Here is a 20364-nt window from a genome sequence, read left to right on the forward strand (position 1 = left end):
TTATCAATGTCTTCTGTCCCTCTTAGGGCAGTTAGTGTGTTGCTTGTATTTAGGGAGTTTGTTGTTGAGTTCAGCTTTTTTCAAGCCTCCCAGAATAATGACCTGTGACTCCGGGTGTTTTTTTTCCCCCTTCTTTTACTTGCACCGCGAGTATTACCAGTGCGGCATATGTGTTAGCTTGAGGACGAATAGAAACCTATGCGAGTATGAAAGATGCAAACACACCGGTGAGTACAAAAACTTTCAGTTTAAAAACAGTGACTCCAAATCTGGGCTGAAGTGTGTGCTGAGCTCCATGATGTACACAATTTTTCGTTGATATAGGAGCATATCCTTCTGTCCTTTTTTTTCCCCTTAACGCCACAAAATGGTCTGCCTAGTGTAGCTGGAACCACAGAAGCATTTCACCAACATTGGGGTGGCGTTCACAAAGCTATGTCTCCATGAAGCAGCAGGTAGCCCCCAAGGACAACATGAATAATCTATGTATTTATTTAATATTTCTTGAGCATCAACAATATAATTTTGTGCAACATTATACATAAAATGAACAATGCTCACATTTTTGGGGACATAATTATCCCCACCACATAGTCATCCTCTATGAATAAAGGTGACAGAAACAAATATATAGACAGGTCTATAAAAGGACAAGACCAAGCTCAAAAGACTTTTATGTGGGGTTTATTCATGACGGTAAAAAAAGGAATGTACAGCATTAAAAGTAAACAGTTGTGCTATGAATAGTCAACAGTATTGGCTTCCAGAATAAAAACACAATATATGGTGTAGAATAAAATTTAATAATATATTTGGACTGAAAATCAGTGCAGAAAATGAATGAATTAAATTATTTGCACTGATTTGAACAGTTTGAAGTTGGAACAATTTAACTCAATCAAGAAGTGTTGGGGCAAGGGAAAACAGAGTCACATTGTTTGGCAACATTAGAAGAGGTGTTTGAGCCGTGCTTTGTCTGGTCCCTTGCCAGGGACCTATTTGTCATGGATGACTCTGCCAGGTGCATAAAGCCTCAAACAACAGCTCTTAGGATCACTTTGACACAGAAACCCCTCCATCATGATAAGGGGATGGTTCATGGAGGGGTGTTCAAGTTAATTTCAAGTTTATTTAAAGTTCGCGAGTAAATATATATATTTATATTTGAGTGATGAATATGAATTTAACCTAATTTCAGCAGGGATGTGATTAATTTTATCGGATCTTTGATATGGTATATGTGTTTCTCCTATTACACAATTATAATACATTTACATTGGGCTACATACAACTATCTTTTAAACAAATCAAAGCAGCTCATGTTCTTTTTTTGTTCTCATCTTTTATTCAGGACAACATGATGCTAGAAAAAGCCTGTATGGCAGTAGAGGAAGCAGCTAAAGGTGGAGGTGTGTATCCTGAAGTCTTGTTTGAGGTCGCTCATCAGTGGTACTGGCTGTATGAACATTCAATCATAGAAGGCTTTAACCAGCAAAGAGAGACTTCTGGACGGTGTAGGGCCAATGGAAGTATCAACAGAAGGCCCCCAGAGGCTAGCTGTGGTGTTTTCGATGGTGGAACCAATGTGGAGGTGGCTGGGATTACCGTCACAGGTTCCGTCACAGCAGCAGCTGTTGTACCCGTTATCTCTGTGGGCTCGAACATGTACCAGTCTCATGCCATTTCAGGGCAGGTAATGGCACATCCACATGCCCATGGCCTTCACCCCTATGCCACCATCCAGACTCATCTGCCCACAGTTTGCACCCCTCAGTACTTGGGTCATCCTCTGCAGCACACACCCAGACCTGCTGTCTTTCCCGTGTCCGGAGCTGCATACCCCCAGGTTAGACATCAGATCCATATAATAATTCAGGTCGGGTTTTTTTCAGTTGTAGGTGATACTGTAAGTATACAGTGAAGAAAATAAGTATGTGAACACCCTGCTATTTTGCAAGTTCGCACACTGAAATCATGGAGGGATCGAAAATTTTCATCGTAGGTGCATGTCTACTGTGAGAGAGATGATCGAAAAAGAAAAATCCAGAAATTACAATGTATGATCTTCTGACGATTTATTTGTGGGATACACCTGCAAATAAGTATTTGAACACCTGAGAAAAACAATGTTAATATTTGGTACAGTAGCTGCGTCCGCCGATCAATGCTTCAGCCAGGGTGGCTCATCGCAGCGCCATGCGGTGTTGTTTTTATTACCGCCGCACGGAGGTGGATCGGACAGGGAGGCGGTTTGGCCGCGACGGCGTCATCGCTTGTGGGACGGCGTTGTTTTTATCACCGCTGCGCAGAGGTGGATCGGACGGGAGGCAGTTTGGCCGCAGCGCCGTCATCGCTCGTGGGCGGTGTTGTTTTTATCACCGCCGCAGGAATTGGATCCGACAGGGATGCGGTTTGGCCGCGACGCCGTCGTCGCTCGTCGGCGGCTTTGTTTTTTATTTCCGCCGCGCACAGGTGGATCGGTTGTGGAGGCGGTTTGGCCGCGGCATCGTCATCGCTGGTGTTGGCATTGTTTTTATCACTGCCGCAACGAGGTGGATCGGACGGGAAGGTGGTTTGGCCGCATGTGGTTTAGCCATGATCCGCATATCATCTAAATATGGCTCGAAACCATTGTATAATATTGCCCGGTCACTTCACTCGGTTGTGAGATGTTCTCTCTTTCAAAAAGAGCTTCTGTGTCAGAAGGGGCGTGTTCATTCTCCCATAGTAGGTGTCACAGCGTGTTTTCAATGGCAAATGTCCCACTGTGACATCACGGACAGAAGATGCAGCCAATATTGCGACCACTTTGATGTTGAATGAGACTTCTGCAACTTTGCACGTGGATGATGCGCTCTCCACTCATATTTATTCTTTCGTATAGGCATTGAAGTGAATAATGTTATATGTATTTTTCATTACAATATCTATTTTAGAATGTTTAAAGGGATGACACTTGAACTTTAAAAAAATCATACATTGTGATTTCTGGATTTTTCTTTTTAGATTATCTCTCACAGTGGACATGCACCTACGATGAAAATTTCAGACCCCTCCATGATTTCTAAGTGGGAGAACATACAATATAGCAGGGTGTTCAAATACTTATTTTCTTCTGCTTTTTATGTCCCTAGTCCCCTTCAAACGTGGAGGGAATTGTTTTTTAATGCTAATTTAAAAGGATAATATACAGATATTTGAGGAAGCTGAAGTCTAATTTTTTATCTGTTCATATTTTGTTCTTTTACAGTGCTCTCTGTTTTACCCACAGGGTATGCACTCAGCCTTTATTGGTGCCCAGTACCCATTTCCAGTGGCTCCCGTTCCCTCACCTTCCATGACAGCCACTGCTGTGACCTTCCCTGCAATCTCTGTGCCATCTCTGACACAGATTTCCTATCCCTACCTTTCTGAGAGCAGTCTACCAATTAACACCACTGTAACAGGTTAAATATGTGTGTGTCTGTGTGTGTGTGTGTGGTGTGTGTGTGTGTGTGTGTGTGTGTGTGTTTCCACGTGTGTATGTTTGACTGTGTGTATTTATGTGTGCGTGTGTGTGCATGTCTTTTTGTGTTGTGTATGCGTTTAATAATTTTTTAAAAAATGTTTTTAAGCACAGTGTTCTTCATCTGTCATGTTTTATAGTTGGGAGTATCCATGCTGGCTCCACTTTACAGGCCATTCAGGGTTCCTCTGTTTCCTCCCAGCCCAGTCCATTGGTCAGCACTTCCTTCCCAGTAGAGGAAGAGCAGCATCACCAGCCAATCAGCCAACAGGGCATGCACTACCTCCATTCTGCCTATAGAGTTGGTGAGAATTTTCAGTTTATTGAACAAAAGTTGAAGAAATAATCATCTGCCACTCCAGCTACTACTACCGCTGCTACTAAAAGTACTAATAATACTACTATGTCTACTACCACATCTACTGCTATTCCATTACTAATACTAAGAAAGAAAATAATAATAATGACACCTCCCTTGCTCAGGTATGTTAGCACTGGAGATGCTGGGAAGGAGAGCTCATAATGACCACCCAAACAACTTTTCCCGAAGCCCACCCTACACTGAAGATGTAAAATGGCTGCTGGGGCTCGCTTCAAGGCTAGGTGAGCTCATCAGTCATGAAGTATTTCTTGGGATAAATACTGTTGTGACAGAATGACCCACACTTTGTCTGCATCAAGACAAATTATGTGCTTATCCCTGATTCTCAATCATGCAATTCCTGGTTTGTGATTGGGTACAATAGATCGGTTTTTATCATTTTATTATTTTCATCCATCCATCCATTCTCTGACCCGCATATTCTCACCAGGGTCGCAGGAATGCTGGAGCCTATCCCAGCTGTTATCGAGCAGGAGGCAGGGTACACCCTGAACTGGTTGCCGGCCATTCGCAGGGCACATGGAAAAGACAGACAACAGTCACACTCACAATCACACGTAGGGACAATAGAGAGTGTCCAAATTCGTGCATGTTTTTGGGATGTGGGAGGAAACCGAAGTGCCCGGAGGAAACCGGAGTGCCTGGAGAAAACCCACGCAGGCACGGATTGTCACAGTTGAATGCGCATCACCATAAATAGTAACCGGGAAGTGTTGTGTGCTTACACGTATATATCCATCTATCCATTTTTTTAGCCGCACGATAGTTGCAGGAATCCTGGAGCCTATCCCAGCTGTCAACGGGCAGGAGGGAAGTTTACACACACGCAGACACAGGGAGAACATGCAAACTCCACACACGGAAGTCCAGGATTGAACAGGTGCGCCTCATAATGTATGTTGCTTTACTGTACCAGCACGAGAGGCTATATCTTAACGGCTAATAACTAGTAATGATTAAATGTGTGCAAATTTCCCCGCTGATGACTGAGCCTCAACTGTGACAGCCACAGCTTTATCCTGTCAGGTTGACCCCACGGGAGGTTAAAGAAGGACTAATTTGGGTGCGTTTCTCAGTTTTGGTGCAGAACAAGTCGGCATCTTGGCTTAGCTCGAACGAATGGTCTGTAATGCTAAGCACCGGGGACGTCCAGCCCATCATTTTTTTTTTATGCTGAATGGGTCCATGGCCTGCTGGGGGTGTTGACTTGTATCAATGTGCCTTCCAATAATATTACACGTACTGTATGCCGATATAGCTGGGGGGGGGAGAGACTGGGATGCACTGAAGCCGCAATAGGTGAAGAGCAAATTAGAGAGGTTTTACTGTATATAATTTTCTTCGAGGTCAAAAGTTTACATACATAAAAAGTACTATGTCTTGAAAGAACATGGGGAAGCTCAGATGATGAAATAATAGTTTTGGAACCTCCTGATAGGTTAACTGACAACATGTGAATTGGGGTGGTAGTTCCAATCTCATCTGGAAAGCAGAGCTTCTTGTCCAGGTCTGCCAGCAGTTTCCAGTCTCGTCCACTGCCCAGCTGTCTGGTGGCTTGTTGGTGTGGCCGTTTTGACTCTCCCCTTCCCGAACAAACAGCCTTGGTTGCCAGTTGGCTGACAGGGATGGGAGAGCGTTCCCCCTTATCCGCTGGTCTTCCATAACACCAGTGAGAGATGTATTTAAGGCCACATTTCAAGGACTCTGCGTCCTTGTTTTAAAGCAAGCAAGCAAGCGTGTGTGTGTGTGTGTGTGTGTGTGTGCGTGCGCGTGTGTGTGTGTGTGTTTGTGCGCACGCGTGCGTGCGTGTGCGCGTGCGTGCGCGCGCATGCCAAGTGCTTCATCAACTGCCCCAATCCCAAGCGGGCATCTCACTGTTGTGCTTGGTGGGTTGGAACCAGTTGGAGAGACAACTACACAGTCGAAAAAAAGGGATCAGAAATGCTGCATGAGTCATTCAAAACATTTGCCCCAGTTATTCAACAGTGTTGGTAATTTACATTAACACCTCAACACAGTCACATTCCCAGACATTTTTAGGGGCAGTTGCCCAAGCCAAAAAAAAACCCACCCATCACCTAAATTGATCATACAGTTAAGAGTAAACTAATTTTGATGTAACTTCTGTATTGGTTCTGTTAACACAATCAACACAATCAGGAATACAACTATTAGCAAAAGAGAAGGGAAGTGCGAGTGGATGTAGAAAGTCTACATAGCTCTTTTCAAATAGTGTAAGTAAAAATAACAGCTAAGATGAGGATGTGGCTATGTTCAAAACCACAGTTCCTCTCTTGGTACTCTGTCATAGGCTTTCTCTAGATCCACAAAGACACAATCTAGCTCCTTCTGCCCTTCTCTGTACTTTTCCAGTAGCATCCTCAAGGCAAATAATTCATCTGTGGTACTCTTTCTAGGCATGAAACCATACTGTTGCTCACAGATACTTACTTCTGTCCTGTGTCTAGCCTCCACTACTCCTTCCCATAACTTTATTGTTTGGCTCATCAACCTTATTCTTCTATAATTCTGCAAATCTCTGCAAATTGCGTTTGTTTGTAAAAATGGGGAGTATCACACTTTTCCGCCATTTTTCAGGCATCTTCTCATCCACTCATATTCTGTTGAATAAGTTGGACAAAAACTCCACAGCCACCTCTCCAAATTGCTTCCATACCTCCACCAGTATGTCATCAGGACAATGCCTCTTCATTTTTTATCCTTTGTAGTGCCTTTCTAACTTGTCCCTTACTAATCATTGCCACTTCCCGGTCCTTCACACTTGCCTCTTTTACTCTTCCTTCGCTCTCATTTTCTTCATTCATCAACTTCTCAAAGTATTCTTTCCATCTATCTATCTGTATAAAAATCAAGGGAGAGCAGCTTTATTGTCCCGCTTTCAAACCAAGATACAGTACAGGATGTTTACATTCGGGGGACTCCAGTGCCATTTTTTTTCGTATCCTGAATTTCTTTCTTAACTAAAGACAATAATTTTCCGGGGAGGTTTTTCATCAGCTGAATTTATCGTAAGTAGACTTTCGTAAGTTGAGGTACCACATTCTCTCTCTCTCTCTCTCTCTCTCTCTCTCTCTCTCTCTCTGTGGGAAAAAAACAAACAAAAAAATATACTGAGATATATATATATATATATATATATATATATATATATATATATATATATATATATACACACACACACATACATACATACACACACACACACACGCGTTTTCTTAGCTAGCTATCCTCACAAGGGTCGCGGGAGCCCATCCCAGCTATCAACGGGCAGGAGGTGGGGTACACCCTGAACTGGTTGCCAGCATAAAGACGAACAGCTGCACTCACAAATCACACCTACAGGCAATTTAGAGTGTCCAGTTAATGTTACATGTTATGGAGTTTCCGCACTCCACACATTGAGGGCCGAGATTGAACCCGGGTTCTCAGAACTGTGAGAGAGAGAGTGATAGAGGGGGAGAGAGAGAGAGAGAGAGAGAGAGAGAGAGAGAGAGACCAACCATTTGCTTGAAGAATCTAAGTTCATTTTTCCCCTCATTAATGTACACCCATGACCCCTTATTGACAGATAATATGGAATTTTTGATATTTTTGCAGATTTATTAAAGAAAAACTGAAATATCCCACCGCATAGGTATTCAGACCCTTTGCTGTGATACACATATTTTACTCAGGTGCGCTCCATTTCTTCGACTCATCATTGTGGTTCTACACCTTCGTTGGAGTCCAGCTGTGTATGAGTACAATGATTGGACTTGATTAATAAAGTCTCCCACTTGTCTATATAAGACCTTAAAGCTCACAGTGCATGTTAGAGCAAATGAAAATCCTCAGAATCAACTTTTATTGGCCAAGTACTGTATGTAAACAATACACAAGGAATTTGTCGCCGGTAGTTGGAGCCGCTCTTCTGCGAGTTCAAAGTTTAAAGTGACTATTCATGCAGTAGTATGGGACCTTGTCGATTGTGCAAATGTTGCTACTCCAGTAAGAGAGGCTCGTATTGGTCAACAACAGATGTGCAGATGGTGCAGAGTGGTCAGACTACTACAGTGAGTGCACGAATAATCTATAATGTATAATACTAATCGGACCTGCAGAATCTGACCACAAAGTCAAGGCAGATAATTGGCAAAATATTACAGTTGAATTGTACTTTAGCTGTTTCAGAATTTAAATGCAAGAGGGAAAAGCTGTTGGAATGCCTGCTAGTTTTGTTTTCTATTGTGAGGACGCATCTACTGTACCCAAGGGAAGTAGCTGGAAGTGCTGTTGGCCAGGATGTGGAGACTCAGATAGGATCCTGTCTGTTCTTGTGGTAGTTTGGTTGGCTTGCAAGTCCACAAGGGTAGGAATGGTGGCGCCGTCAATCCGATCAGCAGTTTTGATTCTCCGTTATGGTTGGAGTTCGTCTTTTTTTGTGACAGCCCCAAACCAGACTGTGATGGAGGTACTTGGTACTGGTTTAATGACTGCTGTGTAGAACTGTCTCAGCAGCTCTTGTGGTACACCATGCTTCCTCAGAAGGCCCAGGAAGCACATCCTTTGCTGGGCTGTTTTGAGGATGGAGTTGATGTTCGTCTCTCATTTCAGGTCCTGTGAGACTGTAATTCCCAAGAATTTTAAAGTCTCGACGATTGACACAAGACAGTTGGACAGCTTGAGGGGCTGTGGCGGATGCCTCCTGAAATCCAAAATCATCTCTACAGTCTTTAGTGCATTCATCTCCAGGTTTGGTTGGCCACACCAAAGCTCCAGCCTCTCCACTTCCTGTTGATATGCAAGCTTGTTACTGTCTTTGATGAACTGGATGAATGTGGTGTGATCTTCAACCTTAAGGAGTGTATCAGCCAGGTGCGTTGAGGTGTATTCAAAGGAACTGCCTGAAGAGCTCAGAGACACCATTGTGGCAAGGTACTGATCTAGCCAAGGTTCCAAAAAAATTATTCTGCTTAACATAAAGGTTCCTAAGAGCACAGTGACCTGTCAATCTGTCAAACTGAGCAATCGAGAGAGAAGACCCTTGGTGAGACAGGTTAAGACAAACCTAAAGATTTCTGTGGCTAACCTCCAGAGATGATGTTGGAAGATGGAAGAAAGTGCTAGAAATGTCAATCATCACTGCAGACCACCACCAGTTGGAGCTTCTTTGGAGAGTGGCCCAACAGAAGCCTCTCCTAAAACCAAGATACACGAAAGCCCGCATGTCGTTAGTTTGGTTAAAAAAGCAAATTGGACTCGTGAGAAAGATTATTATCTGATCAGATGAGACCAAGATTGACTTTTTTGGCCTTAACTATTCAGCGACCAATACAGTCTCAACAGTGAAGCTTGGCGGTGGCAGCATCATGCTGTGGGAGTGTTTTTCTGCTGCACGGACAGGATGACTGGTTGAAATTGAAGGAAAGATGAATGTGTTCAAGTACTGGGATATCCTACAAAAATGATCTTCAGATTGCTCTGGACCTCAGGGTTTACCAAAGCTTCACATTCCAACAAAATAATGGCCTAAAGCATTCAGATAAAATAACGCAGTGCCTTCAACACAACTCCTTGACTGTTCTTGAATGACTTTGTGAGAGGCCCGACTTAAACCCAATTGAGTATCTCTGGAGAGACCTGAAAATAGCTGTCCACCAATGTTCACCATTAACTTGCCAAAACCGGAGCGGATCTCCAAGGAGGAATTGCAGGTGATCCCAAAATCGGGTGTGAAAAATTTGTTGCATCATTCCCAAAAAGACTCATGACTGGATTTACAAACCCAGTTCCAATGAAGTTACGATGTTAAATAAAAACAGAATACATCCATCCATTCTCTACCGCTTCTCTGGGTCGGGTTGCGGGGGAAATAGCTTCAGCAGGGATACCCAGACTTCCCTTTCCCCAGCTTCTCACCCTATCTCAAAGGGGAGCCCGGACACCCTATGGAGGAAACTCATTTTGGCCGCTTGTATCAAGGATCTTGTTCTTTTGGTCACGACCCCCAGCTCGTGCCCATAGGTGAGCGTAGGAACGTAGATCAACTGGTAAATTGAGAGCTTTGCGTTTCGACTTACTTCCCTCTTTAGCACAATGGACCAAGACAAAGAATACAACAGAACAGAATACAATGATTTCCAAATCAAATTCAAGTGAAACTTAATTGAATACACTACAAAGATATTGAATGCTTAAACTGATAAACTTTGTTATAGCAAGTAAGCATTGATGGAGAATTTTACGACTGCAACATGGTCTAAAAACCTTGGAGAGGGTCATGTTTACCACTGTGTTACATCACCTTTTCTTTTCACAACATTCAATTAGCATCTTGAACTGATGACACTGATTGTTGAAGTTTTGTAGGTAGAATTCTTTCCGATTCTTGCTTGATATACAGCTTTAGCTGTTCAACAGTCCAAGGTCTCTGTTGCTGTAGTTTATTTACGCTTCATAATCTGCTACACATTTTCAATGGGAAACAGGTCTGGACTGCTGGCAGGGCAGTCTTGTACTCGCACTTTTTTCCAAATCCTGTATGTACCGTTCAGCATTAACGATGGCTTAACGGAAGTGGAAGTTACTCATGCCAATGGCACTAACACAGACAGATATTGACGCTGTCTTATGAACTTTGGGCACACAAAAGTATATGATGTTTTTGGTGGTGGCGTGCAATGTTTCTTTTCCGCCTTGGCCCGGAGGACACAAGGTCCACAGTTTCGCAAAACAATTTGAAATGTAGCCTTGTCAGATAACACAACACTTTTCAACTTTGCATCAGTCCATCTTAGATGTGCTCGGGCCCAGACAAGCTGGCGGAGTTTCTGGGTATTGTTGATAAATGTCTTTTGCTTTGCATTGGAGAGTTTTAACCTGCACTTACGGATATGGCACCGAACTGTATTTACTGACATTGGTTTCTGAAGTGTTCCTGAGCCCATGTAGTGATATCCTTCACACATTGACAATTTTTGATGCAGTGCAGCCTAAGGTCTTGAAGGTCACGGGCATTCAATGTTGGTTTTTGGCATTCCCAAATGGACCGTAGTTGATGATATCCCTGAAGTTGTTTACAATTTTATGTTGAGGAAGATTGTCCTGAGACTGTTTGACGATTTTTAAAGCCCAAGTGTCATCCCGATAAACATTCTAAAATAGATATTGTAATGAAAAATACATATAACATTATTCACTTCAATGTCTATACGAAAAAATTAATGTGAGCGAAGAGCGCGTCATCCATGAGCAAAGTTGCAGAAGTGTCATTCTACGATATCCAAGTGTTCGCTATATTGGCTGCATCCTCCATCCGTGACGTCACCCGGACATTTGCCAATGAAAACACGCGGTGCACCGTAACTATGGGAGACAAACGCACCCCTTCTGACACAGAAGCTCTTTTCGAAAAGGAGAACACCACACAACCAAGTGAAGTTACCGGGGCAATATTACACTATTGTTTCGAGCCCTCGGGGCAATATTTCACTATTGTTTCGAGCCATGTTCAGATGATATGTGATCACGGCCAAACCACATCCCCATCCGATCCACTTCCGCGGTGGAGATGAGCCATCGCGGCTCATCGCAGCCGGCCGGTGTGGCTTATGATGCAGCCGAGCGGTGCTGCTTTAGGGGGTTGTTCATAGATGCCTCAGTACGCGATGAACAACACAGTCGAGCCGGGGCGGTTTACTGCGAGCACGCAGCTGAGTGAGGCATTCTTGGCTGGGTTCTTCAGATTCGCCGCCATCCGCGCAGCAGCCCGACGCCGTCCAATGCGAGCATCGACATATTTCGTACGCGGATCTTTTGTTACGTTATGAGAGACCGATTATGTGGTCCGCACAAAACTATTATTTTTTTGTAGTAGCTGTATACACACCTACCTGTTATTTGGAACCCACGAAGCTCTCATCCTCTCCACCCGTGCAATCCATTTTTACGACAAACCGGGTCTGTTGCAAACTTATGAATGGTAAATCCATTCTCCCGAGTGTTCAAGCAATGTCCAGTAATGCATTGAGCCGGCGTTTTGGCTAACACGAAGGAACAACAAGCTACCTTCCCGGAGGTAAAACTAATGGAAACAAACGAGTCCACTTGGGGGCGCCGCTGTCCTTTACGTCACTTCCTGCTTCTTCTCAAAAACAAATCCCTCGAGAGGATTTTCATGGCGGGAGTTACAAAAAGCTGTATACGTCAAAAACGCATGGGCCCATATTGACTGACGTTTTTTCCTGAATAACATACTAAAAATCATCCATTTCATGACAGTAGCCCTTTAAGCACTTGTTAACAAAGAGGTGAATCTCGCCCCATTTTTGCTTGTGAATAACTGAGCATCCAGGGAAGCTCCTTTTATACCAATTCATGGCACCCACATGTTCCTAATTACCCTGTTCACCTGTGGGATTTTCCAAACAGGTTTTTGATGAGCATTCCTTAACTTGCTTTTTTGCCACCTTTCCCATCTTTTTTTGGAATGTGTTCCAGCCATAAAATTCAAATTTAATTTGTGTGCCCTGCGATTGGCTGGCAATCTGTGGAGGGTATTCCCTGCCTCCTGCCCGTTGACAGCTGGAATGGGCTCCGGCACTCCCGTGACACTCGTGAGGATAAGTGGCAAAAAAGATGGATGGGTGGATGGATGATTATTTGCCCAAAACACTACTGTGTCAGTTTGAACATTAAATATCTTCTCTTTGTCATTAATTCAATTAAATATCGGTTTAATATGATCATTTTGTTATGTTATTATTTGTTTAACACAGCAGCCAACTTCATTAGAATGGGTTTTGTAGCTCAAAAGAATGCTTCTACTCAATACTATGCAAAGAGTCTGGATATTTATGGATGTGTGATATTACAATTTTTCTTTTTTGATCTGCAAAAATTTCAGCTAGTCCATATTTTTTGTCAATATTGTACGCTGCGTGTACATAAATGAAGAAAAAAAGAGCTTAAATGTTTTTAGCAAATGACTGCCCTATTTAGAGGTGGGGTCTAGCCAGGAGGCCACCTGAGAGTAGCCTGGTGGACAGGACACCTCCAACACTGAGGAATCCAGGGTGATCCACCGAACTAACTCTAACCCAATCCCTGATATGGGTTGTTCAGCCCTTGGAGAACCAGTGACAGTGTTTGGTCTGCATTGCTTGCAAAATGTCTGACTTGTTTCCAGAGAGGGTTAGACTCCACCAAGACTGCCCTTTGTCATTGAATCTCTTCAGAATGTTTATGGACAGAATTTCTAGGCACAGCAGATGTGCAGAGGGGTTCCAATTTGGTGGCCTCAGTATTGCATCTCTGCTTTTTGCAGATGAAGTGGTCAGGGGTCTCAGACTCACAGCCTGCAGGCCAACTGTGGCCCCCAGGATGATAGTTTGTGGCCCCGTCCTAATATGAAAGATTAATTTTGGTGTGGCCCGTAGAATGACACTTATTGTTTGCAGAGCTGCATGAACCAATCACGGTGAGGTATATGGCTCTCGAGGGCGGGACATCTGACGAGCTTATTGCGTACTTGCGACATTGGAAGAGCGCTCGAGACACAGTCAAGATCAGTATATCCAATGCCTCATCGCCTTTACTCGCTCGTGCACTCAATACGTTCAATGCCTCGCTGCATTCACTCGGTCGGTCGGTCGCTCATTCATTCCCCCAACCAACTGGGTTGAGGAAGACCCGTGAAGCTGCTGACTCTGATCATAACGATCTCAATCATCGTGTGGCCGCCTGCGAATACAAACTGAAATTTGAACTCGACACTGACTTCAAGTGGAATTATTACACAGCCCCAAACATGTTTTTTTTTTTTTTTTCAAACCCCGCAGTGAAGTGAAAGGTCAGGGATGAACGTCACGTTTACACAACTGATGACAGTTGAAGAACGACATCGGGGATTAAGTCAACAGTGTGCCAGGTTCCCGCAACCTAGGAGATTTAAAGTAGGCTTTCTCAAGGAAGGAAGACAAGAAAAATTTTTTTCTCCCGAGGAGAACGTGGGATTTGTTTCTTTCACCATTTCCAACCCGTTCTATTCACATCGCCACGTCTCCTCTTTTTATTTACTTAGGGCAGTCCAAAACAAAACAAACACAGCAAATGTGATAGACAACGTAACCGTAAGCAGGTGTGTGACAAGCAATGCTACCGTGAGTCAATAAACAAAGTACTGTAACTGAAGCAAATGAGAAACGAGTTGGGGCGCGTCCTCCATTGCGCACCGAGCGCATGCGTCGCATCTCGCTGACGTCCCCTCTCTGTCTCAGTCTCAACTGATGGAGTTCCATCAATGACGGAGGAAAAATGGACTTGTGGCACTTCTTCAAAAGAATCTGGAAGAGGAGGGTGTGGAGAAGGCCATAGCTCTGCACTGCATTATCATTATTATTATTGTCAGCAGGCCCTTTGCAGCAGAGGCCTGAAGTTTGACAATGTGATGTCCGTCGTTGTAAAATGTATCAACTGAATCAGATCCCAGGGCTTAAAGCACAGAAGGGTCCGTGCTTTTTTTTTTTTTTTTTTAGAGGAAATGGAGTCAGAATATGGGGATATGCTCTACTTCACTGAGGAACGTTGGCTCAGCAGGGGAAATATATTGCAGAGATTTTTTTGAGTTGAGAGCATGAGTGAAAGCTTTCATGGAGAAGGATGGAGTGACTGTTCTTGTGCTAAGTGATCCAAAATGTCACATGGACTTAGCCTTTCTTGTTGACATCACACATGAGCTTAATGTACTAAACAAGAAGTTATAAGGCCAGAAAACTGCAGAAAACTCGTGTGATGGAAAGCCAACCTCTCTCAGAAAAAACCTTTTCCATTTCTCAGACTGCAAGGCACTCGTGGATGCAGCACACCATTCTTCTTCTTCTTCACTTCCTTACCACACTCTCCATTGCTCTGTGTTGTTGACCCCAAGTATTTGAAGTCGTCCACCCTCACTATTGCTTCTCCCTGGAGCTTCACTCTTCCTCCTCTGCCCCTCACATTCATGCACATATATTCTGTTTTACTTCGGCTAATCTTCATTCCTCTCCTTTCCAGCGTGTGCCTCCATCTTTGTAATTGTTCCTCCGCCTGCTGCCTGGTTTCACTGCAGATCACAATATCATCTGCGAACATCATAGTCCAGGGGATTCCAGTCTAACCTAATCTGTCAGCCTATCCATTACTACCGCAAACAGGAAGGGCTGCAGATGGCTGATGCAGTCCCAGCTCTACCTTAAATTCTTCTGACACACCTACGGAACATCTCACCGCTGTTCTGCTGCCTTTATACATGTCCTGTACTATTCTAACATATTTCTCCACCACACCAGACTTGCGCATGCAGTACCAGAGTTCCTCTCTTGGTACTATGTTGTAGGCTTTCTCTAGGTCTACAAAGACACAATGTAGCTCCTTTTGACCTTCTCTGTACTTTTCCACAAGCATCCTCAAGGCAAATGATGCATCTGTGGTACTCTTTCTAGCCATGAAACTGTTATATACTGTTGCTCACGGATACGTCTGTCCTGAGTCTAGTCTCCACTACTCTTTCCCATAACTACATTGTGTGGTTCATCATCTTTATTCCTCTATTGTCTCCACAGCTCTGAACATCACCTTTGTTCTTAAAAATGGGGACTGGCACACTTCCATTCATTTCATTCTTCTGGCATCTTCTCGCACGCTAGTATTCCATTGAATAAGTTGGTCAAAAACTCCACAGCCACCTCTCCAAATTGCCTTCATACCTACACAGGTATATCATCAGGACCAACTCATTTTCCACTTTCCTATCTTCTTTGTCTTCGACCCACAGTAACTGAGTTTCCACTGACACCCTGTAGTATAACGATGCTGGGGCAGGCATTATTAACCCAGGCCACGACCAATCCAGTATGGGATTCTTTAGATGAACACTCATATTTGTTTGGCAAAGTTTTAAGACGGATCCCCTTCCTGATGCAACCCTCTGCATTTAGTCGGAGTTGGGACCGGCCTCCAGATTGCACTGGCTTGTGCCCCCATAGTGCTGCATTACCTTTTTTTATAAAATGCGCTATGTAAATAAATTTGCTGTGCTTTGCTTTTTCATTTCTGCTTGAGCTGTGTTGTAAAGTTTTCTGTCACATAACCTAAACACATGAGGTATGAACAGACCAGGCTGGTCATCCAGGGTTTCTGATTAGGAAAAACCCTGATCGTTTCTATTCACAGTTTCTTCTCTCCAAATTGCTTCCATACCTCCACTGGTATGTCATCAGGACCAACTGTCTTTCCATTTTTCATTCTGTTCAGTGCCTTTTTAACTTCCCCCTTATTAATCCTTGCCACGTCCCGGTCATTCACGCTTGCCTCTTCTACTCTACCTTCTCTCCCATTTTCTTCATTCATTAACTTCTCAAAGTACTCTTTCCATCTACTGAGCACATTACGAGCACCAGTCAACATATTTCCATCGTTATTCTTAATCACCTTTACTTGCTGCACATCTGGCCAACCTGTAGAGATCCTTTTCTCCTTCTTTCGGGTCCAACCTGGTGTACATGTCGTCATATGCCTCTTGTTAAGCCTTCGCCACGTCGCATCTCACAGTATTCCTTCCGCCTCTCCTCAGTCCTCTCCATGTCTCACTTCTTCTTCGCTAATCTCTTTCCTTGGATGACTTCCTGTATTTTGGGGTTCCACCACCAAGTCTCCATCTCCCCTTTCCTACCAGAAGGCACCCCAAGTACTCTCCTGCCTGCCTCTCTGAGTACCTTGGCAGTACTATTCCAGTCTTCCAGGAGCTCTTCCTGTCTCACCTCTTTTTGAAAGGCCACACAACAGTCTTCCTTTCTCAACTTCCACCACCCGATTCTCTGAGTCATCTTAAATATATAAATAAAGATATTTCCGTACATCGGAATGTTCTTATCACAGCTTTTCTTGTAGAAATCCTGATGCAGCCCAGCCTCACCCAGACTCTGCCTCCAGTGGCCCCCCAGTTAAATTGAGTTTGAGACCCCTGTTCTATCAGCTTCATTCAAGTCGTGATTGCCAAATTTCACCGGAGCAGTCTGCAGCGGAATGTGAAGTGGTTGGGATGATAATCATGACTTCAAATCTGAGACCATGGTCTTCAGTCAAAAAAATGTGGCACGCCCTCTCCAGGTTGGAAATGAGATCGTGCCCCAACTGGAGTTCAAGTATTCTCGGGTCATGTTCACGAATGACAAAAGAATAGATTCGGAGATTGACGGGCAGCATCTACAGTGATGCTGACTTGGTCTTGATCGATTGTGGTAAAGAAGGAGCCAAGCCAAAAGGCGACGCTCTCCATTTACAGGTCGACCTATGTTCCTCCCCTCACCCGTGGTCATGACCAAAAGCACAAGACCCCGGATACAAGTGGCTGAAATTAGTTTCCTCCGCATGTTGTCCGGGCTCAGACTAGAGCCAGATGAGGTGGCTGGAGCATCTGATTCCGATGCACCTCCCTGGTGAGGTGTTCCTGGAGTAGACCCCGGGAATGGCCCAGGACACTCTGGAGAGACTGTCTGTCGGCTAACTTGGGTATATCTCGTTATCCCCCAGGAAGAGTTGGATGAAATGGCTGGGGAGAGGGAATTATTGATGTTCCTGGACATCTGTCACCGTGACCAAACCTTGGTTAAGCGGTTGGATGAATGGATTTTTTTTTTTTTTTTAATCTCGAGCCACCTGACTGTCAAACTCCTGCAGTTCGCAGATGAAACCAGAGTCATCGACCTCAGCAAAGAGGGCGACGAGTCTGTGTATCGACAGGAATTGGCGAGACTGAAGCTTTGGTGTGAACAAAGATTGATTGAGCGTGGCCTGTTAACCGGTGCATGCTTTCATCCGGAAAATAAGGTATTAGGTTTAGGGGGTCATTACTTTTTTTTAACACAACCTGTTAACTTTGTATATACAGGATGTATTTTTCCTTTAACAATGCAATCATTTAAAAATACTGATTTAAGTTCACTTGGGTGGTATGTTTCTGTTTACATTTGAAAGTATACAAAAATATAAGATGTTGAGAAGCGGACCAGTACTTTTTCACGGCACTGTACATGATTAACTGTGATGTTTCATTTTATGTTGTTACCACACTTAAATTATTATGTAACTGATCATTGATCATTGACATCTTTCTATACTTCACGAGACAGCTTCAGTTTAGTATGTTTGCGGTCACTACTCCCATAACGTACATGGTCAGTATTTGCTACCTTGCTTTTTTCTGACTGCATGAATGAGAGGAGAAAAGAGGAATACCGCGAGGTTCGTTATGTCGTATTTTGTAGTGCATTGAATTTTTAGTTTTGGTTCATTAAGAATATTCTCTTATATGGGGAATATAGACAATGCAGCCCTATGGGGGCACAAACCAGTGCAATCTGTAGGCCGGTCCCAAGCCCGGATAAATGCAGAGGGTTGCGTCAGGAAGGGCATCCGGCGTAAAAACTGTGCCAAACAAATATGAGCGTTCATCTAAAGAATCCCATACCGGATCGGTCGTGGCTCGGGTTAACAACGCCCGCCCCCGGCACTGCTACCCTGCAGGGCGTCGGTGGAAATTCAGCTACTGTGGGTCGAAGACAAAGAAGAGGAGGAAACCGGATCCAGCGTCAGAAGAAAAAAAGGAATGCACAGAGCCTACAACTGAGTGTAGGGACTTTGAATGTTGGGACTATGACAGGAAAAGCTCAGGAGTTGGTTGACATGATGATTAGGAGAAAGGTTGATATTCTGTGCATCCAAGAGAGCAGGTGGAAAGGTAGTAAGGCTAGAAGTTTGGGAGCAGGGTTTAAATTATTCTACCACGGAGTAGATGGGAAGAGAAATGGAGTAGGGGTTATTTTAAAGGAAGAGCTGGCTAAGAATGTCTTGGAGTTGAAAAGAGTATCAGATCGAGTGATGAGACTAAAATTTGAAATTGAGGGTGTTATGTATAATGTGGTTAGCGGCTATGCACCACAGGTAGGATGTGACCTAGAGTTGAAAGAGAAATTCTGGAAGGAACTAGATGAAGTAGTTCTGAGCATCCCAGACAGCGAGAGAGTTGTGATTGGTGCAGATTGTAATGGACATATTGGTAAAGGAAACAGGGGCGATGAAGAAGTGATGGGTAAGTACGGCATCCAGGAAAGGAACTTTGAAGGGCAGATGGTGGTGGACTTTGCAAAAAGGATGGAGATGGCTGTAGTGAACACTTATTTCCAAAATAGGGAGGAACATATAGTGACCTACAAGAGTGGCGGTAGAACCACGCAGGTAGATTATATTTTGTGCAGACGATGTAATCTGAAGGAGGTTACTGACTGTAAAGTAGTGGTAGGGGAGAGTGTAGCTCGACAGCATAGGATGGTAGTATGTAGGATGATTCTGGTGGTGGGTAGGAAGATTAAGAAGACAAAGGTAGAGCAGAGAACCATGTGGTGGAAGCTGAGAAAGGAAGAATGTTGTGCGGCCTTCCGGAAAGAGGTGAGACAGGCTCTCGATGGACAACCGAAGCTCCTGGAAGACTGGACGACGACAGCCAAGATGATCAGAGAGACAGGCAGGAGAGTACTTGGTGTGTCATCTGGTAGGAAAGGGGAGAAGGAGACTTGGTGGTGGAACCCCATAATACAGGGAGTCATACAAGGAAAGAGATTAGCGAAGAAGAAGTGGGATACTGAGAGGACTGAGGAGAGGCGAAAGGAGTACATCGAGATGTGACGTAGGGCAAAGGTAGAGGTGGCAAAGGCTAAACAAGAGGCATATGAAGACATGTACACCAGGTTGGACACGAAAGAAGGAGAAAAGGATCTCTACAGGTTGGCCAGACAGAGGGATAGAGATGGGAAGGATGTGCAGCAGGTTAGGCTGATTAAGGATAGAGATGGAAATGTGTTGACTGGTGCCGGTAGTGTGCTAAATAGATGGAAAGAATACTTTGAGAAGTTGATGAATGAAGAAAATGAGAGAGAAGGAAGAGTTGAAGAGGCAAGAGTGAAGGACCAGGAAGTGGAAATGATTACTAAGGGGGAAGTCAGAAAGGCATTACAAAGGATGAAAAATGGGAAGGCAGTTGGTCCTGATGACATACCGGTAGAGGTATGGAAGCAATTTGGAGAGATGGCTGTGGAGTTTTTGACCAACTTATTCAACAGAATACTAGCGGGCGAAAAGATGCCTGAAGAATGGAGGAAAAGTGTTCTAGTTCCCATTTTTAAGAACAAAGGGGATGTTCAGAGCTGTGGGAACTATAGAGGAATAAAGTTGATGAGCCACACAATGAAGTTATGGGAAAGAGTAGTGGAGGCTAGACTCAGGTCAGAAGTAAGTATCTGCGAGCAACAGTATGGTTTCATGCCTAGAAAGAGTACCACAGATGCATTAGTTGCCTTGAGGATGCTCGTGGAAAAGTACAGAGAAGGTCAGAAGGAGCTACATTGTGTCTTTGTGGATCTAGAGAAAGCCTATGACAGAGTAC

At 44.0% G+C, this 20364-nt stretch overlaps 1 protein-coding gene across 6 annotated transcripts in view; it reads left to right on the forward strand.

The window, feature by feature from the left end:
• Positions 1–20364, forward strand: part of zswim8 (zinc finger, SWIM-type containing 8) — a 226335-nt gene that overhangs the window by 193809 nt on the left and 12162 nt on the right. For 4 of the 6 annotated variants that reach the window (XM_061837428.1, XM_061837429.1, XM_061837432.1 and 1 more), the window contains 4 exons: positions 1352–1846; positions 3272–3446; positions 3646–3810; positions 3989–4108. In XM_061837428.1, coding sequence (XP_061693412.1) covers positions 1352–1846; positions 3272–3446; positions 3646–3810; positions 3989–4108 — 955 coding nt within the window. Of the gene's footprint in view, positions 1–1351; positions 1847–3271; positions 3447–3645; positions 3811–3988; positions 4109–4317; positions 4542–20364 lie in introns of those variants that run through there. The other 2 variants (XM_061837433.1, XM_061837430.1) reach the window with 2 other exon arrangements.

The sequence above is a fragment of the Syngnathoides biaculeatus genome, chromosome 12 (assembly GCF_019802595.1).
Source record: "Syngnathoides biaculeatus isolate LvHL_M chromosome 12, ASM1980259v1, whole genome shotgun sequence".
Classification (NCBI taxonomy): Eukaryota; Metazoa; Chordata; class Actinopteri; order Syngnathiformes; family Syngnathidae; genus Syngnathoides; species Syngnathoides biaculeatus.